At 39.4% G+C, this 17,513-nt stretch overlaps 1 protein-coding gene across 3 annotated transcripts in view; it reads left to right on the forward strand.

Annotated features, from left to right (window-relative positions):
• GABRA2 (gamma-aminobutyric acid type A receptor subunit alpha2) overlaps positions 1-17,513 on the forward strand; it is a 57,122-nt gene that overhangs the window by 10,520 nt on the left and 29,089 nt on the right. For all 3 annotated transcript variants that reach the window (XM_051619372.1, XM_051619371.1, XM_051619370.1), the window contains exon 4: positions 16,647-16,714. In XM_051619372.1, coding sequence (XP_051475332.1) covers positions 16,647-16,714 — 68 coding nt within the window. The remainder of the gene's footprint in view (positions 1-16,646; positions 16,715-17,513) is intronic.

The raw sequence follows: 17,513 nt of genomic DNA on the forward strand, positions 1-17,513 counted from the left end.
TCAGTTTCACAGATTCGTTGCATAGGAGATGCACAGAAAGTTATGTTTCAAATATTTTCTTTAATAAGGTACACCACAAAAAGGAGTGCTAACTTTGGAATGTAAGAAAAAAAATACAGACATCTCTTATTCAATTGCACATCACCTGAAGTATTAAGAAAGTTTTAGTGTAGAACTATTAAACCAGCAGTTAATAAAAGCATTGACACTTTTTGAATTTTTGGTTTGAGATATATAGGACACAGACAGTCTTTGGAGTACACTGTACTTCACAGAGCTGGAAAAATGGACCTTAAGAGTATGTTTGATTTAAGAAAAAATGGTAGTTACATCATACTATGATATGAGTAGTCATCACAGTTTAAGTGATGTTGACTTCGTGTGACAACAACCAATATTTAAGCATAGTCATGCATAACTTTCTTTCAATACAATTCATTGGCAAGTTTTGACATACTATTTTCAATGGAAACAAAAACCTTCGGGTTAAATGGACATGCACAACCCCTTCAGCTTCTTTGTGTAGAAGAGGCTGGTTTTTTTTAACCTTAGTTCTTGTAGCCTTTAATGGCAAATACAGCTTTAAACATATTTCCTGTATTTTAGCACTGCATAAATAAAAACTGCCATTAGACCCACCTCTTAGTATGCAGCACAACAGGTTTCTACTTCATTCACAGCCTGATTGTGGTGAAAGCAATGCAACAATATTATCTTTATTTATGAGACATAATCAGACATGATCAGACATGAAGTAAGATAATTTATTTTCCCCTCCTTAGCCTTATTTGGCAAGCTCATAACTATTAGGCCACTAATGGTGATTTTCAACACAGTTGCAGAGGTAATGGTTGCTCAGAGAAGTGGTGGAGTCTCCATCTCTGTGAAAGCACTCAAAATTTGACAGAATATGATCTGGGCAGCCTGATCAGTCTCCAGAGCTGGCTTTGTTTTGGACCTTGCAAGGGTTGTTTTTAACCTGAATTATTGTAAGATTCTATGACTTAAAACCAGCAAGACATTGAAACAATAGCTGACATTTTCCATCTTAATGAGCAACTGTGAAAAAATAATTTTAGAATACCAGTTCTGAAAGATACAGCTGAATAAAAATACCTGCATAGATGAAAGGTTTAGGCTGTCTATGGACAGGAGAATGTACAGTGTTGTGCAACTCTTGAGCTTATTATTCATAAACAATTCACTGTGGTGAACAGAATGTTTCAAGTAAATGGGAAGGGTCTGGAAAAATGCAGGGGATGTATCCTTTTGTGGTCTTTGTCTTGGATTTTTTAACATTCAACAGAAGCCGGGACTTGACTAATAAACAAAAAGTGACTCCAGCCACATTTTTCCCCACTGTCACCATAACTTGGTGTCCTGAAAGGCATTAAATATGGGAAAAGACAGCATTTTAAAGGAAAGCCACTGTATTTCACTGAATCATTCCCAGTTTACTTTGTCATTATTAGATGGACAGTGTATAGTGAAGTGAAAACCTGTACAGCACCGTAGTGCTCAACACCTCAGAAATCTCTAAAACCTGCCCTCTTGAACTGTCCTGTTGCAGGACTTCCTTTTTTCTTCCTATGTTTTCATAGTTGCCTTTTCCCTTTCTGATTACCTATTTATTTCATACATTCTTCTAGAAAATGCCCAACTCTCTTCTTTGACCATAATTCCAATAATTTCTTTAACTCCATCTAAATATAGCCTTCCATGTAGATGCTACTGTCTAATTTTGCTTTTTTTTGGTGTGTGGCATGAAACCTAGGCTTGCCTTACCCTCCTCCAAGGTACAGTCACATCCAGCTTCCTGAAAGTTTTCATATCTAATGCAACTGAATTGAGGAGGTTGAGTATGATGCAAAGGCAGCCTCCTGGGTAGGTATAAAGCAAAGACCCTTCTCTACCCACAGATTGTGTGGCCTTTCTTTTATGCCAGTGCATAGATCTGTTGTTTCTGGCAGTATTCCTGACAACATATTCCTGCTTGTTTTCTTGGAGTGCCACCATTTCATGACCATTTTTAACAATAACCTTTTCAATGCACAATCTAGTGCATCCCATTTTTAGAATCAGCAGTATGTAGAGAGAGAGAGGTATTTAACCAACAGGGATCATGCAGAAGGACAGTGCAATTATCTGTACTTTAGAACTGAATTTGCTTTGTTTTTTACAGCATTTTGGTCTGTTTTAATTGTTGGTATTAGTAGCCCATGTGTGGCTAGTATTAGCACCTAGCAGTAGCTTCTAAAGACTCCAAGAAACAGATACAAAGTAGAACATAACAATGTTCTTCAACCACCTAGCATTGGAGTAATACAAGCAAGGTGAAAAACCACTATGAGCAAGGAACAGGGGAAAGGGCAAGAGGGTGGGACAAAAGAGATGGAGAGTGAAGGAGGGAGATGAAATTGTGATAACTAAGCATTGGACGTTTTTAAACATCTGGCAGTTTAAGACAGCTGAATGGTAGTTTTTTCAAATAAGCTTGGAAAATTGAAAGTAGAATAACGTAAGCAGTATTTTTATGGTATATGCATGTATTTAAATTTCTGACATTAATGTTTTTCGACAATGAATCATCTGTCTCAAAAAACATCTATAGAGGATATATCAGATAATGTTTTGTGTTGCTGTACAATTCACCTGCCTGCTAAATAAAGCCTCAGAATAAGATTTTGAATTAATGCTGTCAAAAGTCTAATAAATTTTAATGATAAGCATCAAAGCACTTTAATATGCCAAGATTAATCTTCAAACACATATTTATGTCTGTTTTTTCAGGTTAATGCTCAAATTAAATTAATCACAAGCTAAAGGAAGTTTTGTTTACCACTGTCATCCTAATAATAATTTACTTACAGTTCAATAATGATTGGTTAAAAACTGCTTATTATATGTGCATCATGTTTTTTCTCTCATCACTGATACTGAAAATGTCTTAGAACTCAGACTACTGGTGAATTTTTATATTTGAGTAAATACAAAAGGTACATTAGGGTGAAGTAACAGGGAGGTATTATCCACCAGTGGTGATGGAACAGATCTATGTCTCCAAGCCCCAGTACAGTGCTCTGTTTTACAGGTCACATAAATCTGACACAGATTTGACCAGAGTGTAGAGGTTTATACAGAAGATATATTCCATCTGGCAAGATGACTTCTAAATTAGCTGTTTTTTGAAAATCCTATTTTTGTCTTGAGGTGTTTAAAGACTGCTTGCATTTGTGATTTTTCAGGTAAATGTAGTTTCATGGAGTTACCCTTCTGCATTTAACACAGAATCACAGAGTGTTAGTGGTTGGAAGGGACCTCTGGAGATCATCAAGTCCAACCCCCCTGCCAGAGCAGGACCACCACAGAATCTAGGGGTGGTCACTCAGAAACATGTCCAGATGGGTCTTGAAAGCCTCTGGAGAAGGAGACTTCACAGCCTTTCTGGGGAGCGTGTTCCAGTGCTCCATAACCCTTACAGTAAAGAAGTTGTTCCTCATGTTGAGGTGGAACTTCCTGTGCTCTAGGTTGCATCCATTACCCCTTGTCCTATCACAGGGCACGACTGAAAAGAGGTTGGCCATTCGTTCTTGACACCCACCCTTCAGTATTTATATATATTCATAAGATTCCCTCTCAGTCTTCTCTTCTCTAGACTAAACAGCCCCAGGTCTCTCAGCCTTTTCTTGTAAAACAGGTGTTCCAGTCCCTTAATCATCCTCATAGTCTCTGTCGGACTCTCTCAAGTAAATTCCTGTCTCTCTTGAACTGGGGAGACCAGAACTGGACACACTAGTCCAGGTGGGGTCTCACTAGGGCAGAGTAGAGAGGGAGGAGAACCTCCCTCAGCCTGTTGGACACACTCTTCTTAATGCACCACAGGATACCACTGGTCTTTTTGGCGACAAGGACACAATTCTGGCTCATGGGTAACTTGTCCACCAGGACTCCAAGGTCCTTCTCCACAGAGCTACTTTCTAGTAGGTTGGCACCTAACCTGTACTGGTGCATGTTGTTGTTCCTCCTAGGGGCAGGACTCTACACTTGTTGGACCTCATTAGGTATCCAGTTCTGGGCCCCTCACTTCAAGAAGGATATTGTGGTGCTGGAGCAGGTCCAGAGGAGAGCAACAAGGTTGGTGAAAGGACTAGAGGGAATATCTTACAGGGATAGGCTGAGGGAGCTGGCGTTGTTTAGCCTGGAGAAGAGGAGACTCAGGGGGGATGTTATCACTCTCTTCAACTATCTCAAGGGAGGTTGTAGTCAGGTGGGGGCTGGGCTCTTTTTCCAGGCATCTAGCAACAAGACAAGAGGGCATGGCCTGAAGCTGCTCCAGGGGAGGTTTAGGTTGGATATTAGGAAGTACTTCCTCATGGAGACGGTGATTAGGGCATTGGAATGGACTTCCCAGGTAAGTGATGGAGGCACCGTCCCTGGATGAGTTCAGGGAAAGGCTGGATGTGGCACTTAGTGCCATGGTCTAGCTGGTGTGGTGGTGTTGGGCATAGGCTGGGCTTGATGATTGTAAAGGTCTTTTCCAGCCTTGGTGATTCTGTGATTCTGTGATTCTCTTTAACATAAGAATAACAGAGCTGTTGGTTGTTAACTGACAGCTCTGTAGCATGGTAAAATGGGATATTAAAAAAGATTGCCCCGTTACTATCCATGTTATTATTTTTTGCTCGTTTGGGGTGTACTCGCTCAGTTTAAGTATTAAGGTCATTCTCTGTTGCGTCAAGCCGTGAACTTGTCAGGATGCCTGTTTAGCAAGAAGCTGCTTATCCGTCATCATCCCATAGGTTGTCTTGCCAAATAAAAAAATGTCAAGAGTAAAGAAAAGGCATCTTGGCAGCCAGTCTGAGTTGTGCTGTATTTCAAAACCCATAGCTCTATTCCTCCTTTCCCTGCATTTCAGCAACTGTGGTAATCAAGAAAGTGTAAAGAAAAAGTGTGCCTTCCTGTTCTTATGCACCCTGGGTATTTAGAGTGTTAACACACACACAACCTCTGGCTGATTTTAGTGAGTACATGCTATGTTTTTTGAGAATATTAGAGTAGTCTGGGTAAATGTTAATTTCCTGTACTTCATAGTTATTTCACCTGGCTTAACATAGGAACTGCTGGCTGGTTTGATAGAAGGATTAGAGTTCTCTCTAGTTTTTTTGACTGTGTCACAATCTTCTGAAATGCTATTACAGAATTTCATACAGTGTTACTTATTAAAAATATACTTGAGGCTCCTGCTGCAAAAAATGCATTAAGAGTGCCCGCTAATACACTGCTCTATTAAATAAAGGCACTAGCTTTTTCTACCATTGGTTCCTGTCATGCTTGAATGCAAAGTACAAGGCTAGCAAAAAAGAAAAGAACTGTAGCTCCGATTTTAATGACTGTATGATCCAGTGCTACAGTCACTGGGCACTATACATGAACAGTAAAATTAATCTGTCTGAAAGAATTATAATTTTCAATGCTTTCTTAAGTCTGTTAATCTCTAGAGGAGCTCCATCAGCTTTCAGAACTTAGGGACATGTGAATGTCATACTTTGCTGTGATAGTAGCAAGCCTTGGGAAGATGCTGACCTCTGATAACAGTGTTTGCCACAGAACAAGCAAAAGTGTTCTTCCCAGAGCTTCACACTGGTTTCTGTCAGCTCCAGAGTGCCAACTCTTTTTGCCATGGCTAAGCACAGAAACAAGCATTCTCCAAAGGCTTCCTTTGAAGCTGGCCATCACCAGGGGAAGCCATTGTCACTGACTTAGGTGAAGCTGGCATGCTGCTCATCTCTTCATTAAATAATTATCAAGGGCAAAGTTTTGAATGTGGGAAGCTACTGAAGGAGAGCCACCTCTCATAATATGTACTTTCACTAGCAAATTGACATGCTGCCAGTGTAAGTCAGTGGCTCTCAAAATCTAACCTGGAAAATATCTACATTGAGTGATCTTTGTTAGAAAAACACCTGGACCTGAGTAAGAGGAAATGAAAAAGCAAATAAGCTAGCAGCTAAAATCAAGTGAGTCAGGAGCTTTTTTTAAATAAAGGCAGATCTTAAGATGTCCAAACTTGGCCACTTCATGACCATGAAGCTGCTGCTATTTTGAAATGATATTGCTGTTATGGTGAGATGTGTTTTGGAATACAAGGAAGGGTTGGCAGAGTGGGTGTATCAAATGGGATGATTTATAAATGCTGAGACTTGGAATAATGCACAGAGATTAAACCTGAAATTAGCCTAGAAGTGTAATGCAGCAGAATTTGACAGGGCGTTTCATGACTCTTTTCAAACATGAAAAAAAAAAGAGAACGACTTCTGAATGTAAGTTTCTAAAATCTGAAAACATTTGGGAATTTTTCTGCCTTACCTGCATGTTACGGTTTTCTTTCTAATAGCACAAGCCTCTAAGCAGATTAGATGGAAATACGGTTGCATGGGAATTATAACTTTGCCATCCCTACTTGTGTGATGACACCAATTCAGGTTGGTCCAAATAATTACTGCTTCACTTTATCAAAGTCTGCACTCTTCCATTTCCAGAGTTGTTTGAGTACTCTTGTTCTCTTTGTCTTCCTCAGTCTCATTCTTTAGACAGTCTTGGGGCAGTCTGGTTCATTTTAGCTTTATCATTCTCATACAGTTGATCTAAACAATGCAGTAGTCCCATTTGCTACTCATCCTGGTTATTATATACATCCTGATGAAAGCTGTAGTGTCTAAAGGGATGAGTTTTAATGCTGATGTTTTATTTTTCATTTGAATTCCATGTAGTTTTGGTTTGCTGCCAAATGTCTTGTATATTAGCTAAGTTTGTTTTACTTCAGCCTTTTAAGTAACCCTTCTCAGGAAGATGACATTTTTTCCAGCCAAGCTTAACTATGGCTTCACTTTCATGTTTCTATTTAAATTTTGGGCAACTACATCTAAAAATTACTCAGATTAATAGTTTATTTTAGAGCTAGATGCTCTTTATTTTTTTTTTTAATTTTTTACTTTTTTTGTGTGTGTGAGAATGTAATTAAAAGGTAACGAACTGAGATTTGGTGGATTTCATGATAGTCTGTCTTTATGCGAACAGATTACATATTATTCCTTTGTTTAGATTGCCATTCCCAATTATTTCATTCACTCCTTGTTCTTATTTACTGTATTTTGTTTCTCCCTTTGTTACTTTTAACATAGTCAAGACTACTGTTTGTAATTACTTAGTTGTGTGATAAAAATCAATAAATCCATGTTATATTAGTATCTTTACAATATACCTGTAAATTGGAGGAACAGGCTGTTTAAAAGATAGGAAAAAAAACCACACCCAACAATCCCAGAAGGATGTCTTGATAGTTAATTACTGACTTAATCGCTTAGCAGTTGGATACATCTGCGATTGTCAAAATGTTGCTTCAGGTGCTAAAAGTCTGTGAAGTCCACCAGTAATGGTCAAGAGAATCTACATTTCTTTGTTTCTCCATGCAAAGAACCAATTCAGTTATGCTCTTCTGGGTTGCTTCAGACCGTCTCTCATCCTTAAGTACTGGCATCGATGTGATATGGGCTGCACCAGTCTGTACAGTAGCCTCCTCCTCAAGGAGGAAGTGTATTCTTACCTTAAACATCTTATTTATTCTCTACCTGATTTGGAAAAGCAACTTGAATCCATGTCTCCTACTTTTCAACTCTTTTAACTAGACACAGGGCTTTTGGTCATTCTGGGAGAGTGGTGTCTTCCACTGACCATGTTTCTTTTGTGTGTAAATATCTGCATACATAGCAGAGCATGGGCTGAGACTGATGTTTTATACTGCTGGACTGTAGAGCCGGTCACAGGCTTGTGCCAATCAGGCCCACACAGGCTGAGGGCTTAGGCTGGGCAGCACCTGCTTCTCACACCCCCATTTACAGTGGTATTAATTGCTTCAAAAATCCATGTCTTCTGTGCGGAAAATCAGGAAAATTAGGCATGTCGGCGTATCTCAGAAAGGGTATGGGAATAGCTTTGACTGTCTGCAAAAGTGGTTCATAATGCCAGTAAACTCAGCTAGGATCTGTCAAGCTAACCAGTTGACAGAGGCTGAAGAGGGGCATGCATTTGAAGCCTTTTCTTACCAACACAGGTGAAACACCCACGTTTAGGTGGGAAGACATTAGCAGTCTCCATCTGTTCACAGTGGTGTGCCACCTCTAGAGCTCACGCTGTTCCTCCTTTACTATTTGGAAGGAATTGTTCTGCTTTCTGTAAATAATTAGGTATTGAGCAGAGACTTCAATTTATGTCTGCTACATCCCATGAGTACTGCTACAGTGTGGAATCAGTCTCTTCCCTGTTGTGTTGCTTTCTCCCTCAAATTCTTTCTGTCCTAGTAAATTTCTAATTACTTTTAGTTTGGGAAACTTATTGGACCTTGGCTGAGAGTCAGTTCTTTAAGCTGTTTGCAGCATCAGGATTTTTTTGCCTTAAGCTGGAAATTAAAGCAGCCAGGGAATTTTAGGTACTGACAACGTTAGGCAGAGATTTGGGACTGAAGGGGATTCAGACAAATGTAAGTGCAAAATTTAGTCATTATGATCGGGACCACAGAGGCATTTAGATATTTTGTTCTGTGCAAATTTTGTGGGTAGTCTACACCTAAAGAAGACCTTAGCTCAGCTAAAAACATATCTGAAAATGTTTTCCCATGTCATATTTTTCCAATTCAAGAAGGTGCTTATACACAGGACCAGGTATTTAGTTAGTCTAAATGATGTAGTGGTATTTATTTCAGGAGTATGGCACTGCTTTATGGGGTTGTCCAGCTTCATGAGTTCTCTGTAGGTCTTTGGAGGGTGTCTGATAGCCTTTATGTGGACTTGCCTGTTTAGTATGTGATACAAAGTCTGTTAATAGATACAAGCTCTTCAGAAGGTAATAATTTGGGGTCTGTTAACTTACTGACTGTCAATTCCTGTATCGGTGTTCAGAATGTTTTCTCCAGAATATATTCTTTTTTCAGTCAACACTATGAGAAACAAAATACAGTGCCCAATTCAGGTCTCATTTACACCAAAGTGAGTCAAGAGAGCAAGTGTTTGCAGTAATGCTTACAGGTATTAGTAGATCTTACTGGTGAGCTTACTCTGCATAAGTTTTATTAAAGATAGAGATTTGAAAGAGGAATTTACTTAGGTTTTATATTAAGAAATAGTCTTGCCAATAGATTGAGGATAGAGTGAGACAATTGGAAGTGAAATACTCTTGTCAAGGAAGGAAGTTAATTTGTTTCTTCTCACATCTGGCTTCAGTTTACAAATTGGCAGTGTATTTGTGTACACACATGGCTTTGAAACTGTTGTAATTTAGCAGTGGATAATGAATGAAGATGCTGAGTAGATGGGTAGATAAAACTGTCACATAAAGTACTGAAACCAAATATGGCAGAACAGTGTTTGAAATATCTACAATCCTATGGATTATGCTGCTCTTACAGCTCCACGTTGCATGACCTTCTCTGACCCTTATTCCCTGCCAGCCAGAAAGTGTCTTGAGCTGTCAACAGAAACACTAAGGAGCTTGTCAGATAAGGGCAGCATGTTGAGTTGGAGCAGTGTTTGATGGATTAAGACCCTGGCTGTTTAACCTGCGCAATTCTTGACTTGTATTGTGAATGACAGTTTCAAAGTCTTTGGGCAACATTGCCAAGCATGCCCTTGGAGACCATATTACAATGTAAGAACAATGTCAATTCAGGTTAAATAATTTTTATAGCAAAATAATTAAAGTAACATCAAGCTCTTGACACCATTTCTACAAAAACTCAGAAATCCTCAGTTAAGGCTCCCACAGCACTGCAACTTGACCTCTTTTTTATTGTTGTTGTTGTCGTCATAATTAAAGAGCAGTATTTTATTTTCACTGGTTTTTTGCCTGCTGTAGCAGTCCTTCACTTACAGCCTTTCAGTGTTCTTCTGGGTACCATTTACTTTACATTTAAAATAATGTTTGTAAGAGGTTGCTTCATGATATGCTTTAGAACTGAGTGTATATATATGTATCTTAAAAGCCTTGTCCCACCAGGAATACTCTTGATGATTCTGAGTTACCTCAAACAGACTGGCATTTATTTTAGCTGCCCAAACCCTGGATTTACAGTTCTACTGGCTAGAAATTAAAATAAATTTTTTAAAAGTCCAACCCAGCCTATTAGTCTATTTCCTTGTGAAGATAGCCTTGACACATCAAATGGATAATATAGCCAGCTTCATACAAATTAACATCTGGAACTTTGCAGATCCTCCACTCTGAAGACTTCACAATGATCATACTCCTTTATTCTCTTTTTCAAATGTACCTAGAACGAGCCATGCAGGTTTTGACCCTGATCTCTGTGGAGAAAGGATTGTAGATTATTTTGGTGAGGGGATGAATGAGCAAAACGGGCTAATTCTTAAATTTGAGAAATATTCAGACAATTTATTTCAAGAAAGATAATCCTTCCTCGGAATTCTCCAGAAGAGGAACAGCTCTCAGGTGTGCCCAACCCTGCATGTCTATCTACCCCATGTCACAGACACTGGAGCCTTGTGTACCCCTTCAGAGGTGCAGGCAGCTGAGAATGGACATTTGAAAGAAAGCAGAGAAGTTTTGAAAACTGCCTGGCAGGCAGCAGTCCAAAGGACCACATTCAAAATTGAATTGCCTCTCTGGAAATTTCCAATTTTCACAAATTGGTAAATGCTGATGAGGAACTTTTTCATCTGACTTTTCTGACCATCTCCATTACTCAACCTGTGATTGATTTAGGCTTCAGCTACTGCAAATTCCTTGCCAAGCAGCCTGCTTTAGCTGATCCAGCTCTTTTCCTGAGGAACAAGTCAGCAGGACTTCAGACCATTAAAAGGGGTATCCCAGCAGAAGGAGGGCTGGCATAATGGAATGGACAAAGGCCCTGATAGCAGGTGTAATTAAGCTCTGAACTCCTCTTCTAATTTTTGATGACTCCATAATGCTGACATTTTCCAAAGCAGATGCTAAATGTTGCACAGCTGAAGCCAGATTTGGTAAACACTTGTACTTCACATGGCTTACACTTCATTTAATCCTTCTGCCTCAGCTTCTCAAGTACAGAAAAAGGAAGATAATAAAATTTTCCTGAGAGAGAGGTTATTATAATTAATGTTTATAAAATCCTAAATGTAATTAAAGCACAAAGTAAGCCTTCCAGCTGAGGATGGATAAGGATCTATCAATCTTCTGCAATTTGATATATTTATTGCCATTTCTTACTTTTTGTATTTTTTTTCAGTATTGATATAATGAGAGTTCAAGTAAGGAAAGGGAACCAGATGAAAGCAGTGCTTGAGAACCATGATCATAATAGTTACTGCTTTTACTACTTTGATAGAATGTGTGGAAACACTCTTCTCTTCATTCTTAACTTTCTTGACTCTTTCTTTTTGTCAGTCTACTGTTGGCTTCCATCTTCTGAGAAACTGGCTTAAGCTAAATCAGATAAGGCTTCTCTTTTAATATTTACGACTGAGACAAGTTAGAAATTATGCTATAATAGCTTTTGCTGAATTTTAGACCACTTCACTCCATACACTTTTTCCACTAAAAGAAGCATCCAAAACGGAAACTATATCCTAACCCTTTCCTCTTCGTATTTCTTTGTTTAACCTTGATTCAGAAAGGCTTAAGAACTCAAAAGTATAACAAGTCAATCATCCCTCCTCCCAACACAGGATTTTTCTTTAAGAACAAGATTGTTTTTTCAAAAGTACTAGGCCTCCACAGATTTAAACACTTTTGAAAATCAGACCTTTTAGTTACATTGTTTATGTCAAGTGAAGAAAAATATTTTATAATTCTAGTAGAAAAAACATATACTTAAGTTTTCTTGAAAAAAATAGACTCTAGATGTGGACATAAACACATGCTGCATTGAACATTTTTAGCTGAGTAAATTCCTTTGGCTTTTGCACAAGAACTGATGATCCAGAACTCTTTGAATTTCCAGTGAATTTCCAGCCAAGTGAGATGACTTGTCCTGTTCCTGACAGAAAATGAGTTATAAAAAGTCTGTAACTGTGGTGCCTGCTGCATGAATTCTGATTAGAGTCCCTCTGAAACTTGTGAGGCAAAGTGCTATGTTTTAATACAGACTTCATTTGATGAGCATGTATTCTTTCAAAGCAATAACTACATCACTTGTTGTAAAAAAGGATTTATTTTTTCTTTTCATGCACACTGATTCTGACACCCTGAGTTTAAATGTGTACTTCAGAGGAATCTTCATTGTAACACCATGTAAAGTAACAAAGAAGAAACAGACACAAGGTGCAGGCTGCTAATACTAACAGATGGCAACAGAAGTAATTCAAGATTTATAATATCTCAGCTTCTTTTGTCTTTAAGGACCAGTTTTCTTGGATGTGTAGGGTATGAGTAGGAGCTTTATAAAATATGCAAAATTTTGAGAGAAAATAGGAGACAGCAATAAACATCTGCAAGGTCCTCTTTCGCAGATCACAGAATTGTCATGGTTGGAAAGGATCTCTGAGATAACTGAGTCCAACCATCAACACAAAAAACCCCAAACAAACAACCAAACTCAAACAACCACACACACTCCACCCAAAAAACACCCACAAAAAAGCCCCCATACAACTTTGGCCACTAGAGCATGCCTTGAAGTGCCACATGTACACATTCCTTGAATACCTCCAAGGATGGTGACTCAACCACCTCCCTGGGCAGCCCATTCCAATGCCTGACCACTCTTTCAGTATAGAAATCCTTCCTAATGTCCAATCTAAACCTCCCCTGCTGCAACCGCAGACCATTTCCTCTGGTCCTGTTGTTATTTACCAGGGAGAAGAGGCCAACACCCACCTCACTAAAACTTCCTTTCAGGTAGTTGTAGAGGGCAGTGAGGTCTCCCCTCAGCCTCCTCTTCTCCAAACCAAATATCCTGAGTTCCCTCAGCTGCTCCTTTTACGACTTGTTCTCTTGGTAGCTCTACTTTGAACATGCTCCAGCACCTCAGTGTCCTTCTTGCGGTGAGGGGCCCAAAACTGAACACAAGATTTGTTGTGTGGCCTCACCAGTGCCAAGTACAGGGACACAATCACTTCCCTACTCCTGCTGCCCAAGCTATTCCTGATGCAGGCCAGGATGCCATTGGCCTTCTTGGCCACCTGGGCACACTGCTGGCTCATGTTCAGCCAACTGTCAACCAGCACCCCCAGGTCCTTTTCTGCTGGGCACCTTTCCAGCCACTCCTCCCCAAGCCTGTAGCGTTGCATTAAGTTGTTGTGACCAAAATGCAGGACGTGGCAGTTGTCCTTCTTGAAGTTCATGCAATTGGTCTTGGCCTATCAATCCAGCCTGTCCAGGTCCTTCTGTAGAGCCTTCCTACCCTCGAGCAAATCAACACTCCCACCCCGTTTGGTGTTGTCTGCAAACTTACTGAGGGTGCACTCAGTCCCCTCATCCAGATCATTGATAAAGATATTGAACAAGACTGGCCCCAGAACTGAGCCCTGAGAGACACCACTGGTGACTGGCCACCAAGTAGGTTTGACCCCGTTTTCCACAATTCTCTGTGCCCAGCCATCCAGCCAGTTTTTTACCCAGTTAAGAGTACATTTGTCTATGCTGTGATTTGCCAGCTTCTACAGGAGAATGTTGTGCGAAATTGTGTCAAAGGCCTTACCAAAGTCCAGGTAGACAATGTCCACATCCTTCTCCTCATCCAAAAATGGGTCATATCATCATAGAAGGAGATCACGTTGGTCAAGCAAGACCAGATATTGAACTGTTTGGTCTTCTTGGGATAGGGGAGAATACAATTTGTGCTCCCAATTTCTCGACCAGTCATCCCAAGACCCTGCTATCTTTCTTCATTACCCTCAGATTTCTTCTCTTTACCCAATCACTGCCTACTTGAAGGATGAAAAGAGGGTGGTATTCTGAGGGCCGTACCAGGCCAAGAAGTTTCCTGGTTATGTCCCTAACCTGGGCCCCAGGGAGGCAGCAGACCTCCCTGTGGGAGGGGTCCAGCCTGTGGGACCCTCAGTTCCCCTCAGAAGGGAATCTCCTATAACAATCACCCTTCTCTTGCTCTTAACAGAAGCAGTCTCAATGCATGGAGCTGGCTGCATACCCAGGACTTCATACATACATTTAAGTGCTTCTCTTAATCACTGCAACCTGAAATGAAGCTCTTGCAGCTGAGGATGTGTGGATAGCAAGATGATGCTTCTTCCCATCCATCCTGCCTCCTCTTGATCCTTCAGTCCAAGGATGTGAGGATTTGAAGTGAGGAATGCACACCAAGGGGAACCTGCAGACTGGTGTAATAACATTCAGCATTATATTGCTGTCAAGATTTTGTTCTCAGCTCTGCCTTCTCTTCTTGTTTCTGATGGGAGGATAGCTCCACATGTATGTAGAAATAATATGATAGAATACAGGGGTTTTTCTTTAATTATAACTTAAAATGCAGGGCAAGCCTGAACATTCTATGTCCTGTAGTTTACTATATGCAAAGTGTGTAGTCATTTCTGTGCATAAAATGTCAGATGCAAACAACTGATAGCAATAGGGTGAGGTTACAAAGCTCCAGCCATTACATGCTTCCAACCTTTTTGGGGCAGTATGTGTGCAGATTAAGTGACTGTTTCCTGTAGTAGAATTCCTTCAGATTATACTGGTATAATTGAAATGAGACTTGGTACTCTACTGTTGGAAGACATGATTGTCAGTTATATTTTCATAACACCTGTGTTTATCATGGAATTGTAATTAAGATTTTGTGTTGTCATTATAATACAGGCCAAATTTCACAGTTCCAGCCAAATTTCAGTTATTCCCTGCAGCACTGTTTTACCCCCTGAAGAGTAGCTGTCTTGTTACTTTTCCATTTCATCTCAGTCTGTTCCAGGTTACCATCTGGAGAGAATAACCTTTTTTTTTTCTGGAGAGTCTCCCACAGGCAACATGCAGTCACCAGTCTCCCAGACTATACTTGTGGTTTCTGTGTGGCATTTCAGTCAGACCAATACTTTATCCTTCTTGAACAATAAGAACAGTGCAGACTCAGCACCTCTTGTTATCCACGCAATTAAAATTAGTTTGGAAGATGATTGGAGTAGAAATCCAATCAGTTTGTGTATGGATGCTGCATATGGGGTTATGAAAATCTCTATCAAACAAACAATCATCTCTCAGGATGTGCAGGGAGAGTGTGCTTTTTGAACTTTCAGAGTGACACGTAGTAAAAGTCAGCTTTTATTTATTTGCTTAAAAGGAGAGACAGTCCTGGAAGGAAGATTCTTTTGGGTAAGAAAGGCTTTACAAAGTCATGTATTCTAGTAAGTACATGTCTAGTGTTTGGCTGAAGAAGGAAATTCAAGTTTCCCTGAAGATGAGAGTGCAGGAATGCACCTCTCCCATGTTCCAGAAGTTTTCTGGAAGTACTGTGTCACACCATCTCTGCTTTGGGTGTTGCTGCATCCCTTTGAAAATACACTGTTCCCATGCAGCTGCAGTCTTGCCTTTCCCTGGAGCATGTCCCATCACGGGTGAACACTGCTGATTTCTCCCAATAGAGAGCAGTGGTTATACTGTTGGCCTTAATGCAATTTAAAGTAAAATCTGCCCATGCCACATATTTGTCCAAAGGTAGTTTTTAGGAATATAGAAACTATTAGCTATCCATATAAATTATAATTAAATAGATAAATTATAACAGTAGGATCATTCATGTAACAGGCAGCTGTATTATTTTTAGGAATGGGAAATTCTGGGGTAAGTAAAATTGCAGCTAGTAGTACTCAAATGTTTCTTTTCCAGCCAGCAACTGGATTTAAGGTAGGGAGTTCCTCATGTTGAATGTCTTGAATGCAGGTGGTAGTTGGCAACTGCTGTAAAAAGTTATCTGCAAATGTGTGCTATTCCTCTTAGTGAATGTAATTCCTAATTGAAAACTGAAGACAGAAAACTCAGCAATTTTTTTTCCCTGCAGTACAATATTTAATATTCTGATTTCATGGCTGTCTGGCTACAGTGATCAGGAAGAACATTTTCTGATAGTATCTACAGTACCACAACAATGTATCAGGAGCATTGTGTATGAAGGGAGGTAACCATTATGTTAAAATACATGCCACTTTAAAACATACCCAATTAAAAAGTAGGATGCTGTTGAATGTTACATTTGGTGTAGTCAATAATTGCTTTGTAAGCTTTTTCTTATCTTTGGGTTTTAAGATGCTATTCAGGAGACAGAAAACAGCCTTGAACTAGAAAGGTTTTAATAGGAATGATCTGGAACAACAGAAATAATGCCTCTGCAACAAAGGCATTTTTATGTTTAGAATTGTACTGCTGTGTTAATCCATGACTGTGTGGTTATCTTTTGCTGGTGGAGAAATGGGAAATGTGTGTAGTTGTTGATAGTTGTTTAGTCCTTTAACTGAAGCAAGCTACTCAGTGGGACAAACTCATGTCCCATAACCTTTGTTAAGTGGGTGAGAGATCTCCAGAATTTACAACGGAATACTGGTTAGGAGAAGTAAGGGCAGAAACTTGTTGAAAATGTCTCAATTTTGCACAGAGAGTTTGAAGAACTACTATAAATTTAAACTGCTTGTTTTTTGTTTTTGCATCAGATAGTATTACTGAAGTCTTCACTAACATCTATGTGACCAGTTTTGGACCTGTTTCAGATACCGATATGGTGAGTTTCTGAATCTTCTGCATATATGTTAAATTATGCAATATATATAGTATTAACTTCCTTTCAACTTGTATTCTGCTTTTACTTATTGTGGACAAATTGGGGATAATTTCAGTGAAGTCAGGAAGTGCCAAATACCAGTAGCCCTACAGATGGAAATAGGTTTATAGACCTTACATGATAAGTACACTTGTACTGTTTAGCTGTTTAGTTTGTTAGCTAAACATCTTGTTAGCTGTTTAGTTTGGACGAGTGAATCTTCTGATTGTCCCCACTGACTATAGTTTAGTTCATATTCTGGAGCAACCTTGAGATGAGTGAAATGGATTCTTCTTGGATGAAACTAGGGTGAAAGGTGCACTGCAGGAGCACACTTAATGTTGGCAGCAATCTGAGGGACCTGACTGGACTCAGTATAAAATAAGCTTCTTGAAATATGTAGCATGGAAGTTGGGTCATCAGTATGATTGTGTTGTTCTACAGATCTGTCTTTAATAACTTGCACTATTTAGTAACTGTTTAAAGAGTTACATTAAAAAGAAAGAAACGGTTGTAATATTCCCCTGGATTACCATTTTTCATTAAAAGAGCAATGGAAAAAAACTCTTGAGGCAAGGGGTGCTTTATAGGCTCACTGCAAATCACACACAGGTTAGGGAGAATATGTCACACCAGGGAGAAATATCTTAATGGATATAACATTTCTGAAAAGAAAGAAGGGAAGGACAATCTGAAAATTATTTTAGCTGCCCTTGCTAATCCTGCAAGAAAAAGAAAAAAAATCCTGCATGCTTTTTTT

The sequence above is a fragment of the Apus apus genome, chromosome 4 (genome assembly GCF_020740795.1).
Source record: "Apus apus isolate bApuApu2 chromosome 4, bApuApu2.pri.cur, whole genome shotgun sequence".
NCBI lineage: Eukaryota > Metazoa > Chordata > Aves > Apodiformes > Apodidae > Apus > Apus apus.